Here is a 15,580-nt window from a genome sequence, read left to right as displayed (position 1 = left end):
AGTGAATTATCCCCTTTTTTTCATTCTTTGTTTATCTGTTTCCTGAAAGAAACCTACAATATTGCTCTTTAAAATTCTTTCTAATTAAGTTTTCAACATTTATTATAGTATTTGCTATTTTGCATTTTATACATTTTTTTTCCCTAGAAAAATGTAAAAAAGCACCCATTAGTTTTGATTTCTAAAGGGTTGTTTTTTATTTTTGAGATGCTGCCAATAAATGCACAAGGATTTTGAAAATTCTCATGTAGTTAGGGAGCCTTCTCCAGGTGGAAAAATGTAAATCCAGCTAACAGCTTTATTGCTGTCAGTGGAGTGAGCAAGCATTTGGGAGTTTTCCAATCAGAAAATCCCTTGTTGGCATAAGGGATTCAGATTTAGAATCCAGTACCATTAGGATATGATCATCTCACCCTTCTGCACCTTCTGCAGAGGGATAGCACTCCCTCCTGTTCTTATTATTGCTTATGAAGGAGATTAATTGGCATACCCAGAGCATATTTTTTTAATAATTTTTTTTCCTCCACACATAGATTAAGATGCATTTCCAGTCCCAGAGTCAATACAGCCTAGGGCTTTGCTCCTACAAGCACTTAAACATGTATATTGTTCAGCTGGGTTGTGGTGTTGAAATTATTGGGGCAAATCCAGAGTGGAGGTACGTACATAAATGTTTGCAAGTCAGTGGGAGCTGACTAGGTTTTTGTCAAGATCAGCTGAGGACAATGCAAAAAACTGTGTCCAGATAAAATCACTTTCTCTGAAGTATTTCAAGTCAGCTGATAAAAGTGCTGATTGTGTTTTTGTTTTGTTTTTTCTTTTTTTTTCTTTACCTACATATCTCTCTTTTTTTTTTTTTTTTAATCCTTTCAATTACAGTCCTTTTTATTGTCTTGCTAGTAATTGAACAAGGATGTAATGCTAGGACAAAAAAACATCAGATGAAAAAACAAAAAATGTTAATTTACTTAGCTGAATGCAGTTATTAAGTTAGAAGTATTGATTGTGTGCTTATAGATGTTAGGAATTTCACAACAGGTATTTAAAAAAATAAAACCATTTTCAGGCTCTGTTATCTGTTTTTACTTTCCAGTTCATAAAAAAAAAAAAAAAAATCACATTTACAGGACCGAGTAACACACACACTGATTTTTATTTTTATTTTTTAACTTAATTGATTATGATTTTTTTATCCCCAGTTATCACTTGTATAGCAGGACAAGTGTTGTTGCCTGTTAATTTTCTTTTTTAAGTGGGAAGGCAACATATACCTTGATCACTGCTAATTTGGAATATATTTTCATTAATTCTTTCAAGTGCAAGCATAAAGGGAGATTACAGGGAATAAGTGGACTTGGTAAATTCATGATATAAATGGCTGGAATAAGTGTGTATTTTCCACACTTGTAGTGTTGGACTCATGCCTTCTTTACCCTACATCTTGGTTTCACTATCTAATGGTTTCTCACTCTCATTTTCTTGTGAAATCAGCTGATATGGTTTCTTCATTTCATTTTCCTCTATCACAGAATTACCCATCTCAGCATCCCTGTTCTTCAGCTCATGCCGTGATAAGTGTTCAACAATTCCTGCTCCAATGGAGTCTCCCAAGACATTGGTAGTGGTACGGAGACGATCCCTAAAAAGAAATGGTAAATTAGCCTTGGCTTTACCGCTTGTTCTGGGAAGCATGCAGACCAGTTGTTTAAACAACCTTTTCATAACTACTTGATGATTCAGTAATTTTATGTATATTCATTTAACTTAACTGTTAACGCCACGATTCCTTCTACAGTAATATACAATATACTAGGATTTGGAGGCACAAAATATGTTAATACTGTTGGTAACCTCACAGCAATAAGTATCTGTGTGAAGAGCGTGACAAAGGGAGCATATGACAGATGCTTCTCAGAGGTATTTCTATACTCTGCTGGTTTGGGCTGATATCCTCTCAACACAGAAAGCCAATGAAAATGTATGTTATTGTTATTTTCCTCCTGACCATAAACTACAGTCAGTAATTTAGTAATGAAATCCTGCTGAAATGATTCAAAGTGGTTAGATAATCATTTGAAGACATTAACATTCTGAAAAAGACATAGGCAACTTCTTACAGGGATCATTTGGGAAGACTGAAGGGTGAAAGTCTCTGGAAAATGGGCAAATAGAGGTTGGAAGAAATGATCCTCTATTAGTTGTGATTTGGTTCTTGGATTTCTCTAAGAGATTACCCTATATACCTACAAGTGTAGCCGTACTGCAGACAGAGGAATAGAAAAACTGAAGGATGCTGGGTAAGAATTACACAACTGTTTTTCATTTCTGTGTCTATGGGGAAGATGTAGATTCCTGGATTAGACAGACTACAGGTCTGTAATGAAATATGTCAGGTCTGAACCAGTCAACTTCCATACTTTGAGCCTGATTGATGGAAAGGTTTTCATCAACTGCCCTCCCCCCCCCAACCCCCCCCCCAAAAAAAAAAAAAAAAAGACTATAGCTTTTCTGGTTGAATTACAGTGTATCTAAAAGTTCTCCTAGTATGGTAAGGATCCAGATTTCTAAGTAAAACTTTTGCACACAAGAGGAACCATCACTAAGTAACACCTCTTACCATCTGGTCTAAGAATATTCATTAATTGCAAGAAACTGTGATTCTTTTCAACATTTCTTTCCAAATACCTTCGACAGCAAAAGTACACCACTGATTGCAATATTGTCAAAATGTCCCTGGGTACAGCACTTCTAAATGTGGTCTAAGCTCTTAATGATGCTGGAAAAGTACTTACAAGAACCAGTCCACTGCAATGATAAGAGTGATATCATCTGTAGGCAAACCTACTGATGTAAGCACAATGACCATGGTGACCAGTCCAGCTTGAGGAATGCCTGCAGCCCCAATACTGGCAGCAGTAGCTGTGATGCTGAGAAAAGAGACCACAAGAACAATTAATTGACTTTCATAGTAAACACCTTATCATCTGGCAAACATTAACAACAGATATGAAGCAAGAATGCATTTGCTCGGCAATAAAGAAAAAAATGACTCCAGTCCCTAATCTGAGAACTGCACAGATGCAGGGGTGTGTGGATTTTAACCTAAAATGTATACACTAAACCTTTATCCAGAACCATGGACACATGATTTTGTGATTGTAAATACCCTAGAAGATGCTAATGGATGGTCAAAAACATAAGTACATGCCACCACTTGCTGAACAAATGCACTCCAGCAGCTCAAACATGTTAAAAGTAAATTTGATGAGATAATTTTGTCATGACAGATCTAATGCAAAAAGTTTTGTTCTCTGTCTACCTCACTATAGAATCATAGAATCATAGAATGGCTCGGGTTGGAAGGGACCTTTAAGATCATTGAACTCCAACCCCCCTGCCATAGGCAGGGATGTCACCCACTAGATCAGGTTGGCCAAGGCCCCATCCAGCCTGGCCTTGAACACCTCCAGGGATGGGGCATCCTCAGCTTCTCTGGGCAGCCTGTGCCAGTGCCTCACCACCCTTCTACAGAGAAGAATTTCCTTCTAATGTATAATCTAAATCTACCCTCTTCTAGTTTAAGACCATTCACCTCTGTCCTATCAATATCTACCTGAGAAAAGACTCCTACTCCAACCTTTTTGTAAGACCTCTTTAAGTATGGAATGGCCGCAATGAGGTGGCCCCAGAGCCTTCACTTCTCCAGGCTGAACATCCCCAGGTCTCTCAGCCTTTCTGCACAGGAGAGGTGCTCCAGCCCTCTGAGTATCTTTATAGCCCTCCTCCGGACCTGCTCTAACAGGTCCACATCATTCTTGTGCTGGGGGCCCCAAACCTGGATGCAGTACTGTAACTTTATGCCAAGTGAATTATAATCTGTCCTCTGGCAGTTGGCATTCAGCCACCAAAAAACAGAAAGCTGGCAGGAACCCTGAACCATACACTCTAGTAACTTGGCATAAATATGCTTGTTCACACATGGTTTAGGAAGAATATGTTTTGTCAGGTGATTTGGCAGCGAGCAGCTCTAGTATTAATGAATGCGGAATTATTGCCTCAGAGTGTGGAGGCAGATTTATGCCTTCTGTTGATGAATATTGAATTAAGCTGGTGTTTGTTTTTTTTTAAGGAGAAAAGCACTTCTGCTGGAAAATCTCCTATATTCCCCATTCAAAACTATCTGAATGTTCACTACTCCTGAGTGATAAATACTTTTCTCTCTCTGTCCTATAGTGTCCCTTTCTCCCCTTGTTGACATTTCCTTCTTTTGCACAGGTACCCATCACCCTTTTCTCTTAAATTTTTTGAGTTACATAATGACATTAATACAGATCGGTTATCATCAAGAGCTACATAGTGTTTTTTTTTTTCTGTTCTATTTCAAACATGAAGGCTTGTGTGCTTGAAAACATACCCATCTTCTCCACCTCTATCAGCTGAACTAATAAAGGGAATTTCTACTCCTTACACACTCCTTACAAAAACTCTATTTGTATCCTGAGACCATCAAGACAAGGAAAACACCACCCCTCTCAGCCTTACGATATCCATGGTACCATGCCACTGTGCTGCTTTTAAGCTATGGCTTGGTACATGCAATGCAAACTATCCAGTACTGATATCCAGTCCACAGCTCCCAGCAGCTGCATGAATTCTTAATAAAGAAAATTTTAATGACAAAAGAAATTAAAAAGTTATTAAATATTGTTCCTGCCGACTCAGTATACTAAGTGCAGTGATAGGTGTGTTATGCTCTAGTTTTTAAATGTTTACCTAATGGAGAATATGTGCTGGGGGGCGTTTTCTGTGCAGAAGATGTAAATCAGTTATTCAGCTACTGTAGCAGTTCTTGTTTTTAGGTCTAGATGCTTTTTTTTTAATCCCTCATATAACAGCAAGAAGGAGTCATCACAAAGGTGCTTTTATTAGGTGTAGGTAGTAATGGCTTCTGTACCTGATTGTGATAATCTGCCCAAAGTTCAGATCAAAGTTGTTAACCTGTGCAATGAAAATTGCAGCCAAAGCCTCATATAGAGCAGTTCCATCCATATTAATTGTAGCACCGACAGGGAGTACAAATCTTGTAACTCGTTTGTCCACGCCGTTTATTTCTTCTAGACATTTAAATGTAACAGGTAGTGTTGCAGAACTGAAACAAAAAGAAGACAATGCATGACACGCTACTCGGTACACATTTTACAAAGAGGAGTGCAGAAAGTGTCATACATTATTATAACAAGAAAGATTGTTCTGATTGTCTTAGTTTTTGTGTGATCTACCAGAATATTAAGAATAAATAAATAAATAAAGCCAAGGCTGAATTTAAACATTTCTAGTAATGCAGATTCTCCTAATGTACTTGGAAAGATTTTCCAATGGTTCATTATTGTTACTATGTAGTCTCTAGTCTGAATGTGTCTAACTTTAGTATTTGTTATATTTTGTTATACTTTTTATCAGATTTTGTTATACTTTGGCATGCTAGGCAGAAATATCTATTTTAAAACTCCCACTTCCCATTTTTGATGCCATGGAGTTATGAATGAACCAATCCTAGGCATTGTTTTCCTGAAGTTATACAAATTCATCTATTCAAACCTTCACTAAACAGCATATTTTCTCCCTCTTTATTTAATGGCTCAATCAAAAGGGGCATTCTGATAGATGATTACACCACTTTACCACTTAATCTTTGCACTCTGCTACATCCAAATAAATAGTCATCCCATTTAAAGATCAATATAACTGTACAATTTGCTTCCTATACTACAGGAATGCCCATTCAACCCACACATTGCCAAGTTACATTTCAGAGACACTGTCTCAGAAGGAAGGATAAGGTGGCTACTTCATAAGAGTGGACTGGACTCTTTGTTTTTGAAGATGTATCACAACACCTGATTACACCAAAATAAAGAGGTTTTTCAAGACTCAGCAATTCAGATTACTCTGTTTCTGTGATGTCTTCATTGCTAAGTACTTCACAGACTTTCATGTCTTTGAAAACTTTATCAATCCTGATAAAATAAAAATACTGATAAAGTATTAAGTAAAGAAGGGCTGTGGAAGATTGTGCTAGAAAATCTCTTTGATGGCAGTCAACTTACAGTTGAATTTTGAACAGTTTTTAAATGCACTTGTAGTGTGCTCTCTTGATCCAGCATCAGTCTAGGTTCTTACTCGGAATCTTGAGTAGCTCCAAGTTGAACATTTCACAGACATTGGAAAATATTCTCTTAAAACTATTAGCGTTATGCATCAAAGTTGTAGTATCATAAAAAATTAGATACTAATTTTATTTGGCACTATTTATTTTCTCTTAAACTGTGTCACTTGTCTTCAGTTGTATCATCTTCCTAGTAAAATCATTATTAATAAATTTCACTTTTAGACATTTCACAGATTGCAAGGATTGACATCAAAATGCCAAAAACTTAGCGATGAAACTTAGTAATTGTCCCTCTTTACCCACTAAGATAAAGACATTGTTCCTTAACAGCATTTTTATTGATACAAAACTTAATTGGATTCCACATTAATAATCCTAATAGCTTCTCATCCAGATCTTCAAAACGAATCCAAACACTAGTGTCTTGAATTTATTTATGCAGAATAGCTGACTGAAAACAACTATTTTTAGGAGATACTTTAAGAATCTATTGAAATAGAAAGTGCTTTATGAAAGGTCGTATGGTATAGGAAACCTATATTTGATTGTAGCAATGTTTCCATTCATCATAGGTGCAAACAGGATTTTTATTCATGTGAAGTTCCTCTGACCTCATCAACAAGGAACAATAGGGGCATTTCTGTTGCAGGTTGTACCATCCATCACTGGCTACCAGGATCTTTAGTACAGAATATCACATGCCAAGAAGGACTCTCACACTCTTTCATGCAATCCCTTCTGAGCCTTCCCCTTTGCTGCTCTGTTTTGCCATGCACAAATGTAAAGTTTTGTTTGCCAGCTTCACCCTTTACCAACAAGTGGTTACAAACTACCTATAAATCTCAAAGACCAAGGCAATGTCGCAAGGGTTCCAGCCATAGAGTGTGCATCACCAAACACACCTATTTCATCTCTGTTCGAGCAGTCTCATAAAAAATAAGGTTCAAGTCAACATAATGATAATAGTCATCTCTATCAGAGAGCAGTGGAACTGCAATTAAGTGCCCAAGTGTACATTGAAATATGAAGTTAACCAATTATATTAGGCAAAATTGTTTCTCAAACCAATAATACTACAGAAAAAATATGGACTTAAAATATTCTGTTATACCTTGAAGACGTTCCCAAAGCTGTGACTAGTGCCTGGATTAGGCCTCCAATAAATACCCAAGGGTTCTTACGAGTGATTAGGAAGTACAGAAGAGGTAGGACAATGACAGCATGAATAAGCAAACCAATGATAACTGTTACAGTGTACATGGCAAGCTGACCACCAATCACACCCATATCTTCCATCTCAACAATTTTTCCAGCAATCAAGAACAGGATTCCAAGTGGTGCATACCTGCAAATAAGAAATTAAAATTTATATTGGACAAAGCAAAAAAAAACAACACTTCTTCATCCATATCTTTGGTGTTTATATGCAAGCATGAATGTAGCATTTACTGGTACAATGACTGTAATTATTCAGAAGTAATTTGAGAGTTTAACTGTTTAACTCTAAACAGCTCAACCTGGATGAAACCACAGCAGTGAACATTTCTAATAGACTCTGGTAAGAGGAATACAGGAAGAGGAGATGTATACTGCACCTTTCATACACGAAATCTTAAAGAACTTCTTATAAGGCATGAAAATCACATAGAAAAACTGGGTTGGCCAGACACAGGAAAAACTCTGCCATGTAGAGATGAACCTATAGAAGAACTGTCTCAACTCAAAATTCTTCAGCAACTTTCTTTAACATGTAGGAAGATGATCTCCCTTTGGAATTCAAGTGTCAAAAGCTGGTTTAGCCAATTCTGGTATAATTCTGCCTGTGTGAATGAAGACTCATCCAACGCCGTTGCAGACTATGCCAAGTGCCCAGTGCTTTTCTCTCTCCACTACTGTTTCCCATGTTGCTGGGGAAGGAACTCACACTTCCAATGATTCAAGTGTATTCTGCCCATTCCTAGTGGGGCACTGGATAACACTAGCATGGAGCATGGCAGAGGTTATGTATGGCAGAGGTTATGGCTCTGTTGGGCCCCAGCAAGAGTAGTCTAATCTGATTTTTCTTGTCAGTAAGGACACCTACAAATGAAGAAGGAGCTAGAACTCAGCATAAAACTCTTAAGATCTACAGAAACACAAATCTGTTACAGCTAGACTTTTGATACAGCCTTATTTCCATAAATGCCAACCCATCTTTTTACAGTAAGTTATCAGAGTACACCATTATCTAGCACATCTCCATTGCACTTTTAGCCATATAATCCATGTAGATATTTCTCAGATACTACTCAGTGCTTTATCATTGTAAGCTTGCTGGTAAAGAATGAGAAAAGATTTTTTCATTGTATAGATTTTTAAGATGTTAAGAGTTTTACTTATATGTATATTTATTATTATTTAAATACTATATTATAATATATTTATTTATATACTATGTATCTTACTCTTTATATAGTTATATGAATGTATATATAAGCATATTTATATACTTTTATATATACTTATATACTTTTTAGTTTTGCAACTAATACTGCAAAATAAGTGTGTTTGTTAGGGCTTTGTGGTTTGGTTTGGTTGTGTGTGTGTTTGTGTTTTGTTTTTTGGTTGTTATTTTTTTCCATAGTAAAGAAGACAACAAGACATTTCAGACTATTTTCATAATTAACCTTCTACATGACAAAAAGATAAAACTTCAGTGTTTAAAAGAGTTCATACCTCTTGTTTGAGGGAAATGGTATTGGTTTTATTTATCTACTGAACACAACAAGGAAGTAGAAAAAGTTATGTATGTTTGTGTGCAGTGCAGCTACAATGCAAGGACATATTTACACACTACACAGGAACCAGGAACCAGTTGTGTTGGAAACTAAAGATAGCAAAGTCTTGCTGTGTAGAAATGTGATTATGGGAGACATTTGTTGGTTTCCTTTAGCGAAGTCTAAGTAGATTATAAGGACTTTGACAGCATGTTGTTTTGATTATTGTCTTTATGAAGACATAGAATGGCTCTGTATAAGCTTTGCAAATTCTGCCATAGATCCTGATTTTGCTCCGGGTCAAAAGCCAAGCAGTCTGAAAGACCAGGCATTTTTTTAACAAATTACTTATATATACAGAATTACAGTTCTTGGGTTCACTTACCAAAAAGGCTACAAGGAATTTAAGATCTTATTGTCTGACTTTCTGCTAGACAGATTCTAGCTATTCAGTGCATGACTGTGGTGAAAAAAAAAAAGTTAGTAACTTAATGCATAATTTATCAGAGGCACTTACCACATGATTAGAGCTACCAATCTCATGATAGCCTCATTAAGGCTATCAAAGAAGTCTTTTAATGCCTGACCTTGCTCCTTCATGCTTCCGATCACTAAGCCAAAGCTAATTGAGAAAACCACCAAGCCAAGGGCATTCACTCCATTTACAGAACCTGGAACAGGAACCATTTCCTCTTTCATTTGGGTGAGAGTTTCCATTGCTTCAGACACATTGCTTATTATGGAAGCCACTGTGGATGTGTCATTGGACGGAATATCTACTTTAAACATTCTCTTTTCATAGTTAGTTTTGAACTGGTAAAACAAAAAGAACAGAAATATGGAAATCATGTGAATTATAGCAGACAAAGGTAAAAAATCACACATTAAATTATTAATTACTACCGTAGGACATTTGAATTCTTTGTGTAGTACTTGGTGGTAAAATGAACTATGATGAAAACCTGGCTTTCCTGAAAACAACAAAAATCTGTATTGACTTCAAGAGCTAAATCTTCTCCCCCTTAGATTCCAGAACTTGCTCTCTCATAAGTATGTTGAGATCTAAGACATATTTATCTGTCTAGCTCATGAGCTTTGTGACAAAACTATTGATTCTGAGTTTGCATTTTTATAAATCATCATTTTTCCCACCGACATTTTTTCAATTGTTGAATAAATAGGTCTTTTTTTTTGTCTTTTTGGAATACTTTTCATGTGCTTTGGATTTTTCTTACTTTTTCTTCTTTTTGAATTAGAAAAAAAAAATAGACTGAATGTAACCTAAACATAACATGCACCTTTTTTTCCATATTTTATAACCTGACATTAGGACTTTGCTATGGCAAAGCCATTAGTTTTCCCTGCTTTGCCTTAACAATTCATTATTATTATTACTACTACTACTCATTATTATTATTATTATTAAGGAAAGGATTTTACTTTAAATCTTTCCATTATGTAATGGGCAAATCAATTTCAAGATCTCAGTATGCTACTAAATCTCTGCTTTGACAACCTGTACTCCACCAAATCATACTTTTGAAAAGAGAAATATGTGCCCAGAATACTTCTTTCAGGGTTCAAAAATCTCTTCAGCCCTGTCCTGATTAAGTTCTTTTGAGCACAAAGAATACTAAATATTACTAGTAAAATGTATCTAATATAGCTCAGGATGCTAAATATTATTTTAAAGAAATGGAATACAGGTGTAAAGATTATTTAGCAACTTTGGATTTTTATTTCTTTGGTCCTGCCTACAAAACTCAAATCTCAGGTCCAAGAGCTGTTGTATTATTAGTAACATTGGGAAACTATTGCATAGTCTGAGAGTATTTGAGTGAAATGGAGCTTATGGACTAAGATGGACCTGAATATCAACACCTAGCAACACTGACCTAAGTTTCTGTTATTTTCCATGCCTCAATAGTTTCAATGTACAATTACAACATATTTGCTGTATCTCCTAAAGGCTTTAAGTCTTTCAGGATTTCAGGTAAATTCTTCTTACAGGAGATTTATGGAAATATTCTGAATAAGATGTCATAAGATGTAAATCACCATGGAGTTCAGATATTCTTGAGTTTTAAATTAAATTTGCTTAAAAGCTTTAAGTCTTGTTCTGCAGTTAGAAGAGGCAGCTGAGCTGTTCAAACAGTTGGCTGGCATATAAAAGCATAGCTCTACTCCCTCAATGACTCCCATCCAATCTGTGATAATTTCTTCTCCGTGTCCATTCAGGTTTGATCTCCCCATGAGCCAGTGCTCTTTAAATTGGCAGGAAAATTATCAAGCAAAAAGATGGCCATTTTTTATACATGCTATGGAGGTAAATCAGCTCACTGAGAAATCAGATGCATGCCAGAAGTGGCAAAACACTGAGAGTGGGACTACACAGCCAGGGAAAGAGGGCATGGGATTACCTCTTTAAGTGACAGAGAGGTATTAGAGTTGAAATGGAAATTGCCTAGAAATTAACAGCAAAGAGATTTTATTTCAGTCCTGATAGGAGTGTTTAAGTATTGCCTAATGCTATATATATAATTATTTTTTTTTAAATGTATGGATATGATGGTTGTATTATATGTATATTTGTATTTCTGTTTCTCATTATGAGAAAAACTAGGTAAAAATTCCTAAATGCAAATATCTGAAGTGTGTAATTTTTTGTAATTTGTAATTGTGGGCATGCAGATTAGAAAAACATGAAAAAGTAAGCTCCTAGTGAGGACTGGAATTAAAGACTAACACTCTGCAGAATTTCCTAGTTGCATTTTTTTTCCTCCCCTTCTTTCTCTAGGCACATCATAACTGACTTCTGCCTGATTCTCCTCCATTATCTTTAGATTATTCTCTCATTCCTATCTATATGAGTAGGTTAAAAGAAACACATGATATGGCTGCTAGACAGTGTTAGATGTGTGCTGGCTGCTTACTGTTGGAACAGGTTAGGAGCTAAGTCATAAACTGCTTTTCTTTCAGTGTTACCACAATCTTAGTTTCTGCAAGACATCCCCCCCCATGCTGTGTCCCCTGTGTTGGAGCCACTGGACTCAACAATTATGATGGGGGACTGACAAAGAGTTGGGCAGCAAATACAATCACGTGAAGTTTCTGACTTTTGAAAACGCAGCTAGAAATCATATTAGGTTGCAATAGGCTTACTCCTTCATTATTATTATTATTTTTTAATTATTTTTTCCTGCTGATTATGGAATTCTTTCCCAATGGGAGGATGCATTTGATTGTGTATTAGGTAGCTCTCTCTTTAGAGGTATAATATGGATTGTAGGATCTCTCTACAAATTCTGTTCCCATTTCAACTACTACTGTGCACTCTGTGCATTACTGGTGCACAGAACTCTAGATCTGTTCTGTTGACTCACCCTGTTGGTCAGACTAAGTGTTCAGAAATGTTAGCTTTAGCCCAGGGAGAACAGTCTTTCTAGAATCCTTCCCAGTGTGGAGAACAGCGGAGAAAGTGTTTATTTAGAATGGCATTCAAAATGGGAATCTGAGCAACAGAATTAGAGCTTTCTTTGCTTTTATTACTTTATTTGCTTTATTGTACTTCATTACTTTATTTTTATTACATTTTTATTACTATTATTTTTATTTTACTTTATTTACTTTATTTTTATTACTTTATTTGCTGTGAGGCATTCACTTGAGCTGGTGATTCTTTCATTATTGATAAATGAGGGTAAGGATAAATTTGTGGATATGTCTGCCTTCCTATGCACAACATTGTCTATCAAAAGTCATGAGAAGATTCCTGGTGAAACAAAAGAAATTAAGAAAAACCAAATACAGGAACTGCAAAGGAGATATCTACCAAGGAAAAAGTGTAGGTAGAGGTTTATTCTTGTTAGTGCTTTTTCAGATGGCACTAAATGCAAAATATTTGAATGCTTGATGACTGCAAAACAAATTTTATGTATGTGGAATGGTGAAAAGCCAACTGTTTATAGACAGTGATGGGGTTAAAGAGCACCTTCAAGAAGATAGAAAATGTCAAAGGTTTTGAACTAGGTGAGTAATAACAGAGTTGATGATTACCACTTTGCAGAAAAACTTGTGACAGACATCAATTTGTGAGTTTTTATGAAATCCGTATTTGCAGGGAGATCTCTACTGTATCTTGCTGGTAATCAGGGTTATTCGCGATTCTTGCAGATCTAAGTAAAACTAAGTAAAACTTAACTCTCCTAGATTTTTTTTAGCTCAAACTGACATTTTAATATTACATTACAATTCTGCATATCCTCATTCTTTTCCATCATTCAGTAATGGATGAAATGAGATAAAATTGCTCACATAAAGCACTCAGTAGGCTTAGGGTTTCAGATGGGCTGGTTATGCTTTACTAGATGTCTGCACAACTATACAGGGCTAAACAACATCTCTGTGGTGCTGTCATTTCTGAGGTTGATTGGTACATTTTATCTCCAGACAGAAGCATTTCTGCCTGGTAAGACTTTAGATGCAAAATACTCACAAATTTTCCATTAATTCATGTATAGAAAGCAAACTAGAAGAGAGGCAAATACTATTTAATACATATTAGTACTAATAGTTTTTTATGAGAAACCTTATCTGTAAGTGAACTATAAAAATTTATATCACTGAGCTGTTGAAAGGTTAAAATATATCTCAACCAGCCAAAACTATCACGAGGAATAGACAGTATATATTATATTGATGTCTGGATGTGTGATTTACAATTCCAATCCCCCTGGTAAGTATGAGTTAGGGAAAAAATATTAATGAAAAACAGCTCACAAAAAAAGAAGTTACTTGATGCACCTTTCCAATTCTTTAAGCTTTGGCTCACAACCAGTTCCACCTGCTTTGTGAATACAACACAATGACCCTCCTCAAATTTGTAGACTGATTATTCTTCTCCTGATGTCCCAAGTTCATTTTTGTTTCTTTTGTCTTTTTATGCATTCCCAGAGCACAGCACAAAGAATGACCAGTTATAAAGCGGTTACTGCCTAACAAGCAGACTGCTCAGCCACATGATAGATAACATCTTTGAATTTGGCAAAGAAAGAGAAATTAAAAGCTATTGGCTAGAACTGAAAGATAAATCCAAAGGTTTATTTGCATATCCCCTAACTGCGGGTGAATATAGGGGTATGGAGAAGCTGTTGAACAAAATTAACTAATTTTAGTTGTGTGGAATATTTATCTGCAGTCAGTCTTTTCAGATTCTCCTGACACCAATAAAAATCACAGCCCTCTGAATGGTGAAGGTAGCAACATATGTCATACGGAAATGACCAGCTCCACAATAGTGGTGAGAAACTGGTGAGTGGTGAGAAAGAAAGAGAAAAACCTTCCAGTGCATTCTAATTCAGATATCTGTCAGGAAAGAAACTTGCTTTTGGAAAAGGCAGAATGTGAGCATCTAATATATCAACAGATGTGATTTGAATGTGGAGAGTGTATGCCAGTGATGGTTTCCACGTGTGCAAAGCTGTTGATCAGTATTATGCATATGAGGGTAGAGAACTATGAGTATTCTTTGTATGGGACTGCAAACATGGTGTTGCAGAAGCAGATGAGTGACAAATGGATAATCATCCTTCATAAATCTTTTAAGATACTTAAGAAAAACTTGATATGAGCTTTTGGAAAGAAAGTTTGGAGTCAGATGTACAAAGTCATCTGGATACCTATGAATCACAGACATACTTGTTTCTCCTGTAAAATGATTTAGTGTAACATACCTAATACAACAAAAAATCAAAGTTTTGCTACCTGATTGAGAAGATAATACTACCAGTTTCAGTAAGCATATCTGCTGATGAAAGTCAGAAGAAATTTTCATTAAACATTTTCTGTTTATTGAACTGTTTTTAGGCTTTAAGCCATTTTTAGCCTTAAAGCTAAAATTAAGCCTTAAGTTTTTAGTCTTTAAGCTGTGAAGCATGTGAGAAATACAATATATGTGATATAAACAGAATCTACAGGACGTCTTTAACAACTTAGATTTACGACTGCTAGTCACAGAGCTGAATTTCCTGTTGCTGTAGGAAATTTTATTGAACAATTTTTATTTTTTTTTCAAGCAATATATTAAAACTGATGAGCTAGTTCATTCCCACTACTCCTAATTTAAGATTTTTCCAGCACTTCATATTTAAGGTAATAAAGGGTAAAAATCTTACTGTAATTCCCAGTTTAAATTCAGTTATAGTGATTTCCTTACCAATCTCTGCAATGGCTAATTCACTTCGTTATTGTGCCTTATACTCTTTCTTAGAGTAGTTCACTGTGCCAGGGCGTACTGACTTTTGCTTTTGTTGGATATCTCAATACAAAATGTTTCAACTTTCAAGTAAAGTAAAGTTGTAAAATTCAAATTGTAAATTCACTGTGTAAGTGAATTTCATTTGTAATTTTCAAGTTGTAAATTTCACTATGTGTATCTTGTGGCAATGTCATTCATAAAAACATCAACTGATACACACCCAGCATCTCAATTCAGCAACTTCCATAAGTTTGGAAGCTGGGCCTTCCCTTCCTAAATTTTGTAGTTCTTAAAATAATTGTATCCCTTGCTCAACTATTTCACTTCCCTCTTAATATTAAAACCTCTGTTCTACAGAAGTCCAAAAAGATTAGAGTTGTTGCACTTCTGTTGCAATCC

At 35.7% G+C, this 15,580-nt stretch overlaps 1 protein-coding gene across 1 annotated transcript in view; it reads right to left on the bottom strand.

The window, feature by feature from the left end:
* Positions 1-1,434: 1,434 nt before the first annotated feature.
* SLC1A3 (solute carrier family 1 member 3) overlaps positions 1,435-15,580 on the bottom strand; it is a 60,724-nt gene continuing 46,578 nt past the window's right edge. Inside the window, exons 6-10 of the mRNA XM_035563754.2 lie at positions 9,443-9,738; positions 7,281-7,514; positions 4,955-5,149; positions 2,793-2,927; positions 1,435-1,639 (exon numbers count right to left, since the gene is read on the bottom strand). Coding sequence (XP_035419647.1) covers positions 1,435-1,639; positions 2,793-2,927; positions 4,955-5,149; positions 7,281-7,514; positions 9,443-9,738 — 1,065 coding nt within the window. The remainder of the gene's footprint in view (positions 1,640-2,792; positions 2,928-4,954; positions 5,150-7,280; positions 7,515-9,442; positions 9,739-15,580) is intronic.

The sequence above is a fragment of the Cygnus atratus genome, chromosome Z, assembly GCF_013377495.2.
Source record: "Cygnus atratus isolate AKBS03 ecotype Queensland, Australia chromosome Z, CAtr_DNAZoo_HiC_assembly, whole genome shotgun sequence".
Lineage (NCBI taxonomy): Eukaryota > Metazoa > Chordata > Aves > Anseriformes > Anatidae > Cygnus > Cygnus atratus.
This window is presented reverse-complemented; position numbering and strand designations above follow the sequence as displayed.